Consider the following 16,462-nt stretch of genomic DNA (forward strand, 5'->3'; position numbering starts at 1 on the left):
TGCCATCATCATTATCATCATCATGTGCCAAGCACTGGTCTCATTCATTCATTCATTCATTCATTCAGTTGTATTGAGCGCTTACTGTGTGCAGAGCACTGTACTAAGTGCTTGGGAAGTACATGTTGGGAACATATAGAGATGGTCCCTACCCAAAACAGGCTCACAGTCTAGAAGGGGGAGACAGACAACGAGACAAAACATGTGGACAGGTGACAAGTCGTCAGAACAAAGCTAAATGCACATCATTAACAAAATAAAAAGAATGGTAAATATGTACAAGGCTAAGCGCCGGGGGAGATGCAAGGTAAGTAGGTTGTCCCCTGTGGGGCTCACAGTCTTCATCCCCATTTTCCAGAGGAGGTCACTGAGGCCCAGAGAAGTTCAGTGGCCTGGCCAAGGTCACCCAGCAGACCAGTGGCGGAGGCGGGATTAGAACCCATGACCTTTGAATCCCAAGCCCGGGCTCTCGCCACCGAGCCCCGCTGCCTTTGCGGGTGAGGTAACTGAGGCCCAGAGAAGTGAAGCGACTCGCCCAGGGTCACCCGGCGGAGCCCGGGACGGGAACCCAGCCCCTCCTGATTCCCAGGCCCCGGGCGCTGTCCATTACCGACCACTAACCCCCTCCGGGCGACACGGTCGCCGCCTTGCCCCCTCCCAGCACCTCCTCAAAGTGCGGGACGAATTTAAGAAGAAGGAGACGGAACTGGAGGCCGTGAAGGGGGACAAGTCCCAGGCGGAGAAGCTCCTGGCGGCCCTGAAGGAGCAGGTAGGGGGGAGAAGGGGCGGGATGTACCCCGAGATTCCCCCCACAACGCTGCCCATCCAAGCGGAGGGGACGTCTCTTCTAGAGCCGCCCGTCTCTGCCCGTTTCCGAATTGGCTGCCGGGGCGGTTGACGAAAAGCTTTCTGGCCCCCCCAGATCCCGCCAGATCCCGTAGTTGGGCCCCCGGTGTCCGGCGCTAAGGGGTCGAAGGGCAGCGGGGTCCCCAGTGGGCACGCCTCCCTCCTTTCCCCCCCCTAAATAAGCCGTCTCCTTTTCTTCCTCGGACCGTAGCAAGCGCTGGCAGCCGAAGAGGACCGGGACAGAGACGCGGCCGGGGACCAGGGAGATGTAAGTCAGGGCCGGGGGACGCGGGGGTCCGAGGTGACATACATCTGGGGTCCACCGTGCTGCCGCTGTTTGGGGCAGGGGCCCTCCGACACGGATCGTTCAGCCATCCCCGGGAGGCCCAGTGCCAAGCCAGAATCTGAGTCATTTCCCTTGTGGGTGGGGGGGACGAAAAAAAATCCCGTTTTGGAGAGGGGAAGGGTCTCCCCGGGGAAAAAAAAACAGGCCGGGCTCTGCACGCAGTAAGCGTTCAACAGATCAATCAATCAATAATTGTATTTATTGAGCGCTTACTGTGTGCAGAGCACCGTACTAAGCGCTTGGGAAGTACAAGTTGGCAACCTATAGAGACGGTCCCTACCCACCAGTGGGCTCACAGTCTAACAGATGCTGTTGATTGATTGCCTGTGGACAGGGAATGTGTCTACCAATCAATCAATCGTATTTATTGAGCGCTTACTGTGTGCAGAGCACCGTACTAAGCGCTTGGGAAGTACAAGTTGGCAACCTATAGAGACGGTCCCTACCCACCAGTGGGCTCACAGTCTAACAGATGCTGTTGATTGATTGCCTGTGGACAGGGAATGTGTCTACCAATCAATCAATCGTATTTATTGAGCGCTTACTGTGTGCAGAGCACCGGCCTAAGCGCTTGGGAAGTACAAGTTGGCAACCTAGAGAGACGGTCCCCACCCACCAGTGGGCTCACGGTCTAACAGATGCCGTTGATTGATTGCCTGTGGACAGGGAGCTTGTCTACCAATCAGTCAATCAATCAATTGTATTTATTGAGCGCTTACTGTGTGCAGAGCACTGTACTAAGTGCTTGGGAAGTACAAGTTGGCCACATATAGAGACAGTCCCTACCCACCAGTGGGCTCACGGTCTAACAGATGCCGTTGATTGATTGCCTGTGGACAGGGAACGTGTCTACCAATCAATCAGTCGTATTTATTGAGCGCTTACTGTGTGCAGAGCACTGTTTTAAGCACTTGGGAAGTACAAGTTGGCAATCTATAGAGACAGTCCCTACCCAACAGTGGGCTCACAGTCTAAAAGGGTAAAACCAGCCCCGTTACACATCCAAGCGCTTAGTCCAGTGCTCTGCCCACAGAAAGTGCTCTGTAAATAGCCTCGATGGATTCATTCAGTCGTATTTATCGAGTGCTTACTGTGTGCAGAGCACCGCACTGACTGGAAAGTGCAATTTGGCAATAAATAGAGACAGTCCCTCCCCGTTGTGGGTCGGAAGCGCGTCTCTCCGCTGTGGTGTCTCCCAAGCGCTCAGTCCAGGGCCCTGCCCCCAGGGAGGCGTTCAGTGCAGCCGACCGACGAAGGGGCCGGGCGGGTGATGTGTTTCATCAGGACGGCGGCGGCGGCGACCTCAGGCTGCGGGCGGCGGGCCAGGAGCGGGAGGCCCCGGCGGACCGAGCGGCGGCCAGCAGCCCGGTGCGTTCGGAGCGGGAAGCGCTCTTAGTAGGTGAGGGACGCCCGGACGCCATCCCGCCCCGGAGACGGGCGCGGGCCCAGACCCCCTCCAGACCGCACGGGCTCTGAAAAGTCGGAAAAATGCGCTAATCCCAGCTCCGCCACCCGCGTGCCGGGCGACCTCGGGCAGGTCACTTCACTGAACGAGGAGCGGGGCGGCCCGGTGGAAAGGGCCCAGGACTGGGAATCAAAGGGCCTGGGTTCTAATCCCGGCTCGGCCCCTTGTGCACCGGGTAACCTTGGGCAGCGAGCCCACCGTTGGGTAGGGACCGTCTCTATATGTTGCCAACTTGTCCTTCCCAAGCGCTTAGTACAGTGCTCTGCACACAGTAAGCGCTCAGTAAGTACGATCGATTGATTGATTGATTGATCACTGAACCAGAAGCAGCACAGCACTCCACGAATACTGTTTTAAAAAAGAAAACTTGCCCACGGTCCCGTGGCAGACAAATAGCAAAGCCAGGATGAGAACCCGCTGACACGGGTTCTTTCTGCTAGATAATGTCGCTTTTTGAGTACGTCTGAAATAGTTCCAACAGCTTCCTAGCCTGCTACCACCTCCAAATGTTACCAACTTGTACTTTGCAAGCGCTTAGTACAGTGCTCTGCACACAGTGAGCACTCAATAAGTACGATTGAACGAATGAACGGCCTAGCGGATAGAGCCCAGGCCCGGGCTCTTTCTCCTGAGCTGCTTCTCGTTAATAATAATAATGGTGTTAAGTGCTTCACTGCGTGCCAGGCACTGTACTAAGCGCTGGGGTGGGTGGGACACAGTCCCCGTCCCTCGTGGGGCTCACAGTCTCCATCCCCATTTTAGAGACGAGGGAAGTGACTTGCCCCCGGTGACACAGCCGACAGGTGAGGGAGCCGGGATTAGAACCCGTGACCTTCAGACTCCCGGGCTCCGTCCGGTACAAGTGAAGTGACTTGGCCAAGGTCACCCAGCAGACACGTGGCAGAGCCGGGGTGAGAACGGGGGTCTCTCCGCCGCCCGGGCAGCATCCGCTAGGCCTCTCTGGCAAACAGGAGCGCTTCCCCCCCACTCGCCCACTCGAAATCAGCAAGAATCGTCATCATCGTCATCATCCATCGTATTTATTGAGCGCTCACTGTGTGCAGAGCACTGGATTAAGCGCTTGGGAAGTACAAATTGGCAACGTATAGAGACAGTCCCTACCCAACGGTGGGCTCACAGTCTAATCGTGGCCGAGGGTCCGGCCGCCGTGACCCCGAAGCACCCCCGGCCTCCCGGGGGTGACGGGCCTCCCGTGGCTCCCGCAGGTATCATATCCACCTTTCTGCACGTGCATCCTTTCGGAGCGAGCATCGAGTACATCTGTTCCTACCTCCAGCGGCTCGACGCCAAGGTACTCACTCTTTCACTCGTATTTATTGAGCGCCTGCTGTGTGCAGAGCACTGGACTAAGCGCAATTTGGCAACAAACAGAGACGATCCCTACCCCTGGACGGGCACACGGTCTGGAAGGGCGGGAGACAGGCAACAGAACAAGTAGACGGGCATCAGTAGCATTTTTGGGGGGCGAGGGCTGCAGGGGAGCGGGAGGGCATGGGGGAATTGGGTGGGTGGGGGATCCACCCGCGATCGATCAATCGATCAATCAATCAATCGGTACTACTCGAGCTCTGACTTTGGACAGAGCTCTCGGGGGAGTCCAGTACAACAGAGTGGGTAGACATGTTCCCTGCCTGAAATCAGTCGGTGGTATCCATTCATTCAGTCGTATTTATCGAGCGCTTACTGTGTGCAGAGCACTGGACTAAGCGCTGGGAAGGACAAGTTGGCAACATAGAGAGACGGTCCCTACCCAACAGCGGGCTCGCAGTCTAGAAGGGGGAGTATATTGAGCGCTGACTGTGTGCTGAGCACTCGGGAGAGGACGGTACAACCGAGAGGGTAGACACGTTCCCCACCCACAGACGATTAATCAATCAGTGGTATCGATTGAGTGCTTACTTTGTGCCGAGCACTGCGCCGAGTGCTTGGGAAAGTCCAGTACAGCAGAGAATCAGGGTGGCTTAGTGGGTGGAGCATGCGCCTGGGTGTCAGGAGGGCCTGGGTTCTAATCCCAGCCCTCCCACCCGGCTGCTGTGTGACCTTGGGCAACTCCCTTCACTTCTCTGGGCCTCAGTTCCCCCACCTGGAAAATGGGGACGAGCACTGGGAGCCCCCCAGGGGACAGGGACCGTGTCCAACCTGATTAACGTGTGTCCACCTCAGTGCTCAGAACAGTAAGCGCTTAGTCCAGCGCTGTGCACACAGGAAGCGCTCAATAAATACGATTGAACGAATGAATGGCCCATAGTAAGCACTTATCAAGTACCGTGATTGTTATTAGGTGCAACGGAGACTGTATTCAGCCCAGTTATCTTGCATCTCCGCTTAGTACAGTGCCTGGCCCATGGTAAGCACTTATGTTGCCAACTTGTACTTCCCAAGCGCTTAGTACAGTGCTCTGCACACAGTAAGTGCTCAATAAATACGACTGATTGATTGATTAACAGGTACCATAATTATTATTCATTCATTCATATTTATTAAGCACTTACTGTGTTCAGAGCACTGTACTAAGCGCTTGGGGAAGTGCAATGCAGCAATAAACGGAGTTATTCCCCGCCCACAAGGAGCTCACGGTCTAGAAGCAGGGAGACAGACGGCAATATAAATAAATATAAGGACAGGTACGGACGTAAGTGCCGTGGGGTCGGGGTAGGGGGGATGAGCAAAGGAAGCGAGTCAGGGCGACGCAGAAGGGAACGGGAGCTGAGGAACAGCGGGCTTTAATCCGGGAAGGCCTCTTGGAGGAGGTGGGCCTCCATTCATTCATTCAGTCGTATTTATTGAGCGCTTACTGTGTGCAGAGCACTGGACTAAGCGCTAGGGAAGGACGAGTCGGCAACGTATAGAGACGGTCCCCACCCAACAACGGGCTCCCAGTGTAGACGGGGGAGACAGAAAACGAAACAAAACACGCGGACGGGCGTCAAGTCGGGCTTCGAGTGGGAGGAGATGAGTTGGCGGACACATTCCCCGCTCACGCTCCATCTCCCAGTGGTATTTATAGAGCGCCGACTGCGTGCAGAGCACTGCACTAAGCGCCCGGGAGAGGCAAGAGGGGGGTAGACGCGTTCTCTGCCCCCGATCAATCACTCGGCGGGGTGCCGACCGCGCGCAGAGCTCTGAGCTAAGCGCTGGGGAGAGGACGGCAGACGGGCTCCGGGCCCGGCGGGAGCTTGCGGACGTTGCCTCGGCCAGATCTGTCCCGGAGAGGTGGAGGCCCTCCTGACCCGGCTGCCCCAGACCTTCCGGCAGGAGACCAGCGGGGTGGGAGCCAGCCTGGAGAAGCGCTGGAGTTTCTGCGGCTTCGACGGACTCAAGAGGACCTGAAAGCCCCCCGTCCCCGCCGCCCGGGACCCGGAAAACCAAGCTCTGCCCACCGGGAAGGGGGACGGACCCCCAACTTCCAGCCGCAACGCTCCCCGGCCCGAGGAGGGGAAGCGGATCGCCGGGGGCCGGGCTCACGGACGGCCCGGGTTTGGGACGCCCGTGTCCCTTCGTCCCCCCCTCCGCGTCCGCCTCGCGTCTTCCCGCCGGTGGCCTGAGCGTTTCGACCGGCGGGGAAATCCCGGCCCGACAAGGCCGCGTCGGCCACGACCGCTTCCAGCCGGGACGCCGACGGGCCGGTCGGACGGCGGGGCGCGGGCCCCGAGAAGGAGAACCGTCGGGTTTCATCTCGTAGAAAGCCGAAAGAAAAACCGTCGAGGAGAGCCTCCCATCCCGCCTCCAATCCCGCATCCTGTGGGAATATCGGTCATCTCCGGCCCTCCTTCCGGAGAAAGCTCACCGACACCTAGAAGGAAAGCCGGCCTCGTCTCGCCCGCCCACGTCTGAGGAGGGAATTCCGGCCGCCTCCCTCCACCTCCATTCCCAGGAGCGACACCCTTGGGAAGGCATCCGGGAGCGGGAGAATTCCCAAAGCCCCTTAGACGACGGCTCCTCTCCGGGTCCGCCCGCGGCGAGCCGAGCCAACCGAGGACGTCGGAGGAAAAGCGTCCGCACGCGAGATGTCGGTAACTGTTTTCGAGTCGTGTTTTTAAGGAGATAAAACTTTCTGATACCTCACTGTCCGGTCTGGAGTATTTCTTTCTCACTTCGGAGGGGGCGGATTCACTTTGGCTTTAAAGATGAAACTTTTTGATGCCTCACTGTTCAGTCTGGTGTGTTTATATTTTCGGGGTCCGGGGGTAGATTCACTTCGGCTTCGAGGATGAAACCGTGATACCTCGCTGTTCGGTCCGGAATATTTATTTATCTCTTCGGAGGCGGGGATTCAACTTTGGCTTTGGAGATAAAACTTTGCGATACCTCACTGTTCGGTGCGGAATATTTATCGCTTCGGAGGGGGGCGGGGGGATTCACGTGGGTTTTGGAGATAAAGCTTTGTGATACCTCACTGTTCGGTCCGAAATATTTATATGTCGCTTCGAAGCGGGGGGATTCAATTTCGCCTTGGAGATAAAACTTTGTGATACCTCGCTGTTGGATCTGGAGTATTTATTTATCGCTTCGGAAGCGGGGGTTCGTTTTTGGAGAGAAAACTTTGCGATACCTCACCGTTCGGGGAGGAATATTTTTCGCTTCGGAGGCGGGCATTCACTCTGGCTTTGGAGATAAAACGTTTTGATGCCTCACGGTTCGGTCTGGAGTATTTGTCGCTTGGGAAGAGGGGATTCGTTTTGGCTTCCCAGATGTCCAGGAGGAGGCACACATCTCTCTCCCGTTAATCCGTTTCAATCTGTGGTATTTGTCGGGCGCTTACTACGGCGCCAAACGAGGTGTTTAGGCGAGTAAACAATAGAACAGGGTCGATAGGCGAGGGGAAACAGCGTGGCTCGGTGGAAAGAGCCCGGGCTTGGGAGTCAGAGGTCGTGGGTTCTAATCTCAGCTCCGCCACTTGTCCGCAGCGTGACCTGGGGTAAGTCGTTTCACTTCTCTGTGCCTCAGTGGCCTCGTCTGTGAAGTGGGGATGAAGGCCGTGAGCCCCACGTGGGACAACCTGATGACCTTGAATCCACCCAGGTGCTTGGCACATAGTAAGCGCTTAACCAATACCTTCATTAATATTAGGCACGTTCCCTGCCCACAATGACCATCCTGCTTATTGGGAGGCAGCCTAATGGGTAGAACCCAGGTCTGGGCATCCGAAGGACCTGAGTTCTAAAACTCTAGCCCGTGAGCCCGTTGTTGGGTAGGGATTGTCTCTATTTCCTGCCGAATCGTACTTCCCAAGTGCTTAGTACAGTGCTCTGCACCCACTAAGCGCTCAATCAATACGATCGAATGAAGTGGGTCGGGTGACCCTGGGTAAGTCATTTCACTTCTCCGGGCCGCCACGTTCGTCCAATGTAGCGTGGCTCGGTGGAAAGAGCCCGGGCTTTGGAGTCAGAGGTCATGGGTTCAAATCCTGGCTCCGCCACATGTCTGCTGTGTGACCTTGGGCAAGCCACTTAACTTCTCTGTGCCTGTTACCTCATCCGTAAAATGGGGATGAAGACTGTGAGCCCCCCGTGGGACAACCTGATCACCTTGTAACCTCCCCAGTGCTTAGGACGGTGCTTTGCACATAGTAAGCGCTTAATAAATGCCATCATTATTATTGTTATTCATTCATTCATTCAATCGTATTTATTGAGCACTTACTGTGTGCAGAGCACTGTACTAAGCACTTAGGAAGTACAAGTCGGCAACATATAGAGATGGTCCCTAATAATAATGATGGCATTTATTAAGCGCTTACTGTGTGCAAAGCACCGTTCTAAGTGCTTAGGGAAATCCAAGGTGATCATGTTGTTCCATGGGGGGCTCACAGTCTTCATCCCCATTTTCCAGATGAGGTCCCTGAGATCCAGAGAAGTGAAGTGACTTGCCCAAGGTGACACAGCAGACAAGCGGCAGAGCTGGGATTAGAACCCATGACCTCTGACTCCCAAGCCCGGCCTCTTTCCACCAAGGCACACTGCTTCTTATTAAGTACTTTCTGTGTGCAGAGCACTGTGCTAAGCGCTTTATAAGTACACCAGCACAATACGGGGTGACAATCCCTGCCCACAATGTGCTCACAGTCTAGGGGCGGGGGAGACAGATACAAATAATAATAATAATGGCATTTGTTATGCGCTTACTATGTGCAAAGCGCCGTTCTAAGCACTGTGGGGGGTTACAAGGTGATCAGGTTGTCCCACGGGGGGCTCACAATCTTCTTCCCCATTTCCCAGATGAGGTCACTGAGACCCAGAGAAGTGAAGTGACTCGCCCAACGGTTAGCGCCCAGTGGGTGGGAGAGTGGAGTTGGAATGATTGATTGGGCATCTAGCCTTATTTTTATTTATTCTGATAACTTGACACCTGTCCACATGTTTTGTTATGTCGTCTGTCTCCACCTTCTAGACTGTGAGCCTGTTGTTGGGTAGGGACCGTCTCTATATGTTGCCTACTTGTCCTTCTCAAGCGCTTAGTACACTGCTCGCACACAGTAAGCGCTCAATAAATACGATTGAATGAATGATTGGCACTGTCTCTATATGTTGCCAATTTGTACTTCCCAAGCGCTTAGTACAGTGCTCTGCACATAGTAAGCGCTCAATAAATACGATTGATGATGATGATGATGATGATGATGATCTACCTTTATTTTTATTTTTTCTGATAACTTGACACCTGTCCACGTTTTGTCACTGTGAGTCCGTTGTTGGGTAGGGACCGTCTCTATATGTTGCCGACTTGCCCTTCCCAAGCGCTTAGTCCAGTGCTCTGCACACAGTAAGCGCTCAATAAATACGATTGAATGAATGATTGGACATCTAGCTTTATTTTTATTTATTCTGATGACACTGTCCACATGTTTTGTTATGTTGTCTGTCTCCCCCTTCTAGACTGTGAGTCCATCGGTGGGTAGGGACTGTCTCTCTATGTTGCCGACTTGTCCTTCCCAAGCGCTTAGTCCAGTGCTCTGCACACAGTAAGTGCTCAGTAAATACAATTGAATGAATGATTGGACATCTAGCTTTATTTTCATTTATTCTGATGACTTGACACCTGTCCACATGTTTTGTTAAGTTGTCTGTCTCCCCTTTCTAGACTTTGAGCCCGTCGTTGGGGAGGGACCGTCTCTATATGTTGCCGACTTGTCCTTCCCAAGCGCTTAGTCCAGTGCTCTGCACACAGTAAACCCTCAATAAATATGACTGAATGAATAAATACGATTGAATGAATGAATGGATGATGGGGGATTGAATGAATGATTGACATCTAGCTTTATTTTTATTTATTCTGATGACTTGACACCTGTCCACATGTTTTGTTAAGTTGTCTGTCTCCCCCTTCTAGACTGTGAGTCCGTCGTTGGGTAGCGACCGTCTCTCTATGTTGCCGACTTGTCCTTCCCAAGCGCTTAGTCCAGTGCTCTGCACACAGTAAGCGCTCAATAAATACGATTGAATGAATGATTGGACATCTAGCTTTATTTTTATTTATTCTGATGACTTGAAACCTGTCCACATGTTTTGTTATGTTGTCTGTCTCCCTTCTAGACTGTGAGTCCGTCGTTGGGTAGGGACCGTCTCTAGATGTTGCCGACTTGTCCTTCCCAAGCGCTTAGTCCAGTGCTCTGCACACAGTAAGCGCTCAATAAATACGATTGAATGAATGAATGAATACGATTGAATGAATGAATGATGGGGGAAACAGGCCCGGCCAGGAGAGGGCGCCGTCGGTCCGCCGCCCCCGGCCGACTGCGCATGCTCAGAGCGGGCGGGGGGCGTTGGCGGGCGGGGCCGGCGGTTGGCGGGCGGGGCCGGCGCGCGCCGCGGGTTGCTAGGATACGGGGGAGTGGGCGGGGCCGGCGGTTGTGGCGCGCGGCGGGGGGTAGCGGGCGCCGCCCGGCGGCGGCATCGAGAAGCGTCGGTGATGGAGCTGTACCTGAGCGCCTGCTCCAAGGCCGCCGAGGCCGCCGCCGCCGCCGCCGCCGCCACCGCCGCCAGCGGGCTGGGGCCCGACGGGCAGGGACGCGGAGACGTGAGCCGCCACTAGGGGGCGGACGGGGGGGGGGAGGGCTGTCAGTCATTCAGTCGTATTTAGTGAGCGCTTACTGTGTGCAGAGCACTGTGCTAAGCGCTTGGGGAGGACAAGTTGGCAACATAGACGGTCCCTACCCGACAGCGGGCTCACGGTCCAGAAGGGGGCTGTGAGGGAGGAGAGGGAGTTGTCAGGGAGAGATGAGCTGTCAGGAAAGTGGGGGGGCTGTCAGGGAGTGGGGGGCCTGTGAGGGGGGGCTGTGAGGGGGAGAGGGAATTGTCATGGAGAGGGGAGCTGGGAGGGAGTGGGGGGGCTGTGAGGGGGGAGGAGGGGGGCTGTCAGGGAGGAGGGGGAGTCTGTCAGGGAGGGGGCTGAGGGAGGAGAGGGGCTGTGGGGGGCTGTGAGGGAGAGGGAATTGTCATGGAGAGGGGAGCTGTCAGGGAGGATGGGGGGCTGTCGGGGGGGGGCCTGTGAGGGAGAGAGGGGGTTGGGGGGGCTATCAGGGAGGGGGGCTGTGGGGGGGGCTGTGAGGGAAGAGGGGGGCTGTAAGGGGGGGGCTGTGAGGGAGGAGGGGGGCTGGGGGGTTGTGAGGGGGGCTGTGAGAGAGGGGGCTGTGAGGGGGGCTGTCAGGGAGGGGGGCTGTCAGGGAGGAGGGGGCTGTCAGGGAGAGAGGGGATTGTCATGGAGAGGGGAGCGCTGTCAGGGAGCAGGGGGGCTGTCAGGGAGTGGGGGGCTGTGAGGGAGAGAGGGGATTGTCAGGGAGTGGGGAGCTGTCGGAGCGGGGGGGCTGTCAGGGAGGGGGGGCTGTCAGGGAGGAGGGGGGCTGTCAGGGAGCGGGGGGCCTGTCAGGGAGAGGGGATTGTCAGGGAGAGGGGAGCGCTGTCAGGGAGGGGGGGCTGTCAGGGAGTGGGGGGGCTGTGAGGGAGGGAGGGGGTTGTGAGGGAGGAGGGGGGCTGTGAGGGGGAGAGGGGAGTTGTCAGGGAGGAGAAGGGGGCTGTGGGGGGGCTGTCAGGCAGTGAGGGGCTGTGAGGGGGAAAGGGAGTTGTCAGGGAGGAGGGGGGCTGTCATGGGAGGAGGGGGGTCTGTCAGGGAGAGAGGGAGTTGTCAGGGAGAGGGGAGCTGTCAGGGAGGAGGGGGGCTGTCAGGGAATGGGGGGCTGTGAGGGAGAGAGGGGGCTGTCATGGAGTGGGGAGCTGTCAGGGAGCAGGGGGGGCTGTCAGGGAGAGAGGGGGTTGTCAGGGAGAGGGGAGCGCTGTCAGGGAGGAGGGGGGCTGTCGGGGAGTGGGGGCCTGTGAGGGAGGAGGGGGGCTGTGAGGGGGAGAGGGGAGTTGTCAGGGAGGAGAAGGGGGGCTGTCAGGGAGTGGGGGGGCTGTGAGGGAGGGCTGTGGGGGGAGAGGGGGGCTGTCGGGGAGGAGAAGGGGGGCTGTGGGGGGGCTGTCAGGCAGTGGGGGGCTGTGAGGGGGAAAGGGAGGTGTCAGGGAGGAGGGGGGCTGTCATGGGAGGAGGGGGGAGCTGTCAGGGAGTGGGGGGCTGTGAGGGGGGAGGGGGGCTGTCGGGGAGAGAGGGAGTTGTCAGGGAGAGGGGAGCTGTCAGGGAGTGGGGGGCTGTGAGGGGGGAGGAGGGGTGTCAGGGAGGGGGCCTCCTCCGCCAGCCGGCCCGTCCGTCAGTCCGTCAGTCAGTCCCATCCACCGAGCCCGCGTGCGGAGCCCTGGGCCAAGCGCTCGGCAGAGCAGCCCGCGACAGAGTCGGGAGGCCCGAGCCCACCGGTCGTGCTAGTCACAGACCCCCCGCCCGCAATCCATCCACCCGGGGCCTTTAGTGAGCACCGAACCGTGGGAGGAGCACTGGGCGAATAATAATAATAATAGTAATAATAATGATGGTATTTGTTAAGGGCTTACTATGTGCAAAGCGCTGTTCTAAGCGCTGCGAAGCGCTCGGCGGAGGACGACGCGACAGAGTCCCCCGCCCCCGATAATAATGATAATAACGATGGTATTTAATAATAATAATGGCATTTATTAAGCGCTCGCTGTGTGCAAAGCACTGTTCCAAGCGCTGGAGCACTGCTCTTTTGTTAAGCACCTACAGTGCTTTGCACATAGTAAGCGCTTAACAAATACCATAATAATAATTATTATTGTTATGTGCCAGGCACTGTACTAAGCGCCGGGGCGGACACGAGCAAATCACGAGCAAGTCCCTTGTCCCACGTGGGGCTCACACTCTCAATCCCCATTTCACAGAACAGGGCCCGGCGCTTAGAACAGTGTTCCTTCCAAGCGCTTAGTACACTAAGTACACTACTAGCAGCGTGGCTCAGTGGAAAGAGCCCAGGCTTTGGAGTCAGAGGTCGTGGGTTCGAATCCCAGCTCTGCCAATTGTCAGCTGTGTGACTTTGGGCAAGTCACTTAACTTCTCTGGGCCTCAGTTTCCTCATCTGTAAAATGGGGATTAAGACTGTGAGCCCCCCGTGGGACCACCTGATCACCTTGTGAACCCCCCCCCAGCGCTTAGAACAGTGCTTTGCACAGAGTAAGCGCTTAACAAATGCCATCATTATTGTTATTATTATTATTAAGTGGTGGAGACGGGATTAGAACCCACGACCTTCCGACGCCCAGGCCCTTTCCACAGCACCTTGCCACACTCATCCCAGCAATGGCGTTTACTGAGCGCTTGATTGTGCTTTCCAAGCGCTTAGTCCAGTGCTCTGCACACCGTAAGCGCTCAATAAATACGATTGAATGAATGAGTGTGCGGAGCACTGGGCTAAGCGCTTGGCGGAGGGCAACCCAACAGAGTTGGTAGACGCGTTTCCCCGCTCTCGGGGAGCTGAGGGTGTAGAGGGGATCGGCCCAGGCCTGTTTTCTGTGGGAAAACTGGATTTCCTCCCACTGTTGGGTAGGGACCGTCTCTCTTTGTGGCCAACTTGGACTTCCCAAGCGCTTAGTACAGTGCTCTGCACACAGCAAGCGCTCAATAAATACGATTGAATGGATGAATGAGCCAGCTTTATTCCGGGCAGGGAAAGCACAGGACCCAATTTCCGGGCGTCGGGGCCGCCCAACTTCTGGATATGCCGCTGGGGGCCAAACTCCCGCTGATTCCTGGAAGCAACACTTTGTTCTACACCACTAACCTCGGGGAAAAGGTAATAATAATAATAATAATAATAATAATAATAATAATAATAATAATAATAAAATTTCTACACCGCTAACCTCGGCGAAAAGGTAATAATAATAATAATACTGGTGAGCCCATTGTTGGGTAGGGACCGTCTCTATATTTGCCAACTTGTTCTTCCCAAGCGCTTAGTACAGTGCTCTGCACACAGTAAGCGCTCAATAAATACGATTGAATGAATGAATGAATGGTATTAAGCGCTTACTATGTGCCAAGCACTGTACTAAGCGCTGGGGGAGATCCAAGCTAATCTCAGGTCCCTGTCCCACGTGGGGCTCACAGTCTCATCCCCATTTTCCACCTGAGGGAACTGAGCCACAGAGAATAATAATAATAATAATGATGGCATTTGTTAAGCGTTTACTGTGTGTGAAGCACTGTTCTAAGCGATGAATTATTATAATTATTATATATAATAATAATCATAATAGAGAAGCAGCATGGCTCAGTGGCTCTAAGCGCTGAATTATTATAATAATGATTATTATATATAATAATAATAATAGAGAAGCAGCATGGCTCAGTGGCTCTAAGCACTGAATTATTATAGTAATGATTATTATATATAATAATAATAGAGAAGCAGCATGGCTCAGTAGAAAGAGCCCGGGCTTTGGAGTCAGAGGTCATGGGTTTGAATTCCGGCTCTGCCAACTGTCAGCTGTGGGACTTTGGGCAAGTCACTTCACTTCTCTGGGCCTCAGTAACCTCATCTGTAAAATGGGGATGAAGACTGTGAGCCCCCCGTGGGACAACCTGATCACTTTGTAACCTCCCCAGCGCTTAGAACAGTGCTTTGCACATAGTAAGTGCTTAATAAATGCCATAAAAAATAATAATAATGACATTTATTAAGCGCTTACTATGTGCAAAGAAAGCACTGTTCTAAGCGCTGGGGAGGTTACAAGGTGATCAGGTTGTCCCACATGGGGCTCACAATCAATCCCCATTTTCCAGATGAGGTAACTGAGGCGCAGAGAAGTCAAGTGACTTGCCCAAAGTCACACAGCTGACAAGTGGCAGAGCTGGGATTTGAACCCACGATCACTGACTCCAAAGCCCATGCTCTTTCCACTGAGCCATGCTGCTTCTCTCTATATATTATTATACTATAATACATAAAATATGTAATATACAATATAATACACATAATATAAAATATATAGTATATACTATATATTATATTATACAATATATTCTATAATATAGAATACATTATAATATATACATATATATGTATGTTATATATATGTATATTATGTTTAATTATAGGCCATATTACATAACATAATATAATACATAAAATATGTAATATACAATATAATACACATAATATAAAATATATACTATATACTATATATTATAGTATACAATATATTCTACAATATAGAATACACTATAATATATACATATATGTGTAATATATACGTATATTATGTTTAATTATAGGCCATATTACATAACATAATATAAAATATATAATATGGAATATATTATGCAATATATTCTATAATATGGAATATAGTATAATATGTGCATATATTATAAATTATATGTGCATATAATATAGTTATATTATAATATATTATAGAGAATATATCATATAATATATTCTAAGTATATTTTATATTATGTTATCTGTATAGAATATATGTTCTATAATATAGAATGTATCATAATATATGCATATATTATATGTGTATATAACATGTATACATTATAATATATTATAGACCAGATTATATAGTCTATAGCGTATATTATAATATACATGTATATATTATATACATTATGTCTATATGTATAATTGTATATAATATATAATAATACAATATAATATATAATATAATAATATTCATATGTTATAGTACAATATATTAAAGACTATATTATATAGTCTATAGCATATATTATAATGTATAATATATTAGAGACTGTACTATCTAATGTACTCTATAATATAATAGATAATATATTAGAGACTGTATTATCTCTAATACAGTAGTATTAGACGGTAGTATCTAATATGCTATCTAATATAATATATTAGAGACTACAGTATATAAAATTATATTATATATTAATAATGTATCATTATCGATGCTCATGATTAATAAATTAAATCGAGTCCTAAATGTTTTCCCTCGCAGCTGTTCCAGCCCTCGAGTAGCTTCAACCTTTCGGACCCTTACGGTCTGCTCCTGGAGAGCAAATACCGGAGTCTCCACGACCCCCACCTGAGTTCGTATTACAAGCGCAAAGACATGTTGCAGAGACTGAAGAAAGGAGGCTACATCACCAGTAACAACAAAGTGAGCGGAACGCCCCTCGGGGTCCGAGGTCGTGGGTTCTAATCCCGCCGCCGCCGCCCGTCAGCTGGGTGACTTGGGCCGAGGCCTTTCCCTTCTCTGGGCCTCAGCCTCCTCCTCCGTCAAATGGGGATGAAGACTGCGAGCCCCTCGTGGGAGCACCTGATTACCTTGCGTCTAGCCCGGCGCTCAGTACAGTGCTCTGCGCACAGTAGGCGCTCGGGGAATACGATTGAATGAATGCTTGGCCCACAGTAATCGCTTAATAAT

General features: G+C 52.8%; 2 protein-coding genes across 5 annotated transcripts in view; both read left to right on the forward strand.

Moving 5' to 3' along the window:
* The window catches only part of ENOX2 (ecto-NOX disulfide-thiol exchanger 2), a 55,368-nt gene extending 48,918 nt beyond the window's left edge, over positions 1 to 6,450 (forward strand). For 2 of the 4 annotated variants that reach the window (XM_038747984.1, XM_038747985.1), the window contains exons 11-15: positions 662 to 769; positions 1,058 to 1,114; positions 2,477 to 2,591; positions 3,884 to 3,969; positions 5,877 to 6,450. In XM_038747984.1, the coding sequence (XP_038603912.1) occupies positions 662 to 769; positions 1,058 to 1,114; positions 2,477 to 2,591; positions 3,884 to 3,969; positions 5,877 to 6,008 (498 nt within the window). In that variant the 3' untranslated portion in view covers positions 6,009 to 6,450. The remainder of the gene's footprint in view (positions 1 to 661; positions 770 to 1,057; positions 1,115 to 2,476; positions 2,592 to 3,883; positions 3,970 to 5,876) is intronic. The other 2 variants (XM_038747986.1, XM_038747987.1) reach the window with 2 other exon arrangements.
* A 4,136-nt stretch (positions 6,451 to 10,586) lies between these two features.
* Positions 10,587 to 16,462, forward strand: part of FSIP2 (fibrous sheath interacting protein 2) — an 86,312-nt gene continuing 80,436 nt past the window's right edge. Inside the window, 3 exon segments of the mRNA XM_038748419.1 lie at positions 10,587 to 10,694; positions 13,723 to 13,848; positions 16,034 to 16,195. Of these exon segments, the coding sequence (XP_038604347.1) occupies positions 10,587 to 10,694; positions 13,723 to 13,848; positions 16,034 to 16,195 (396 nt within the window).

Source organism: Tachyglossus aculeatus, chromosome 6 (genome assembly GCF_015852505.1).
Source record: "Tachyglossus aculeatus isolate mTacAcu1 chromosome 6, mTacAcu1.pri, whole genome shotgun sequence".
In the NCBI taxonomy this organism is placed as follows: Eukaryota; Metazoa; Chordata; class Mammalia; order Monotremata; family Tachyglossidae; genus Tachyglossus; species Tachyglossus aculeatus.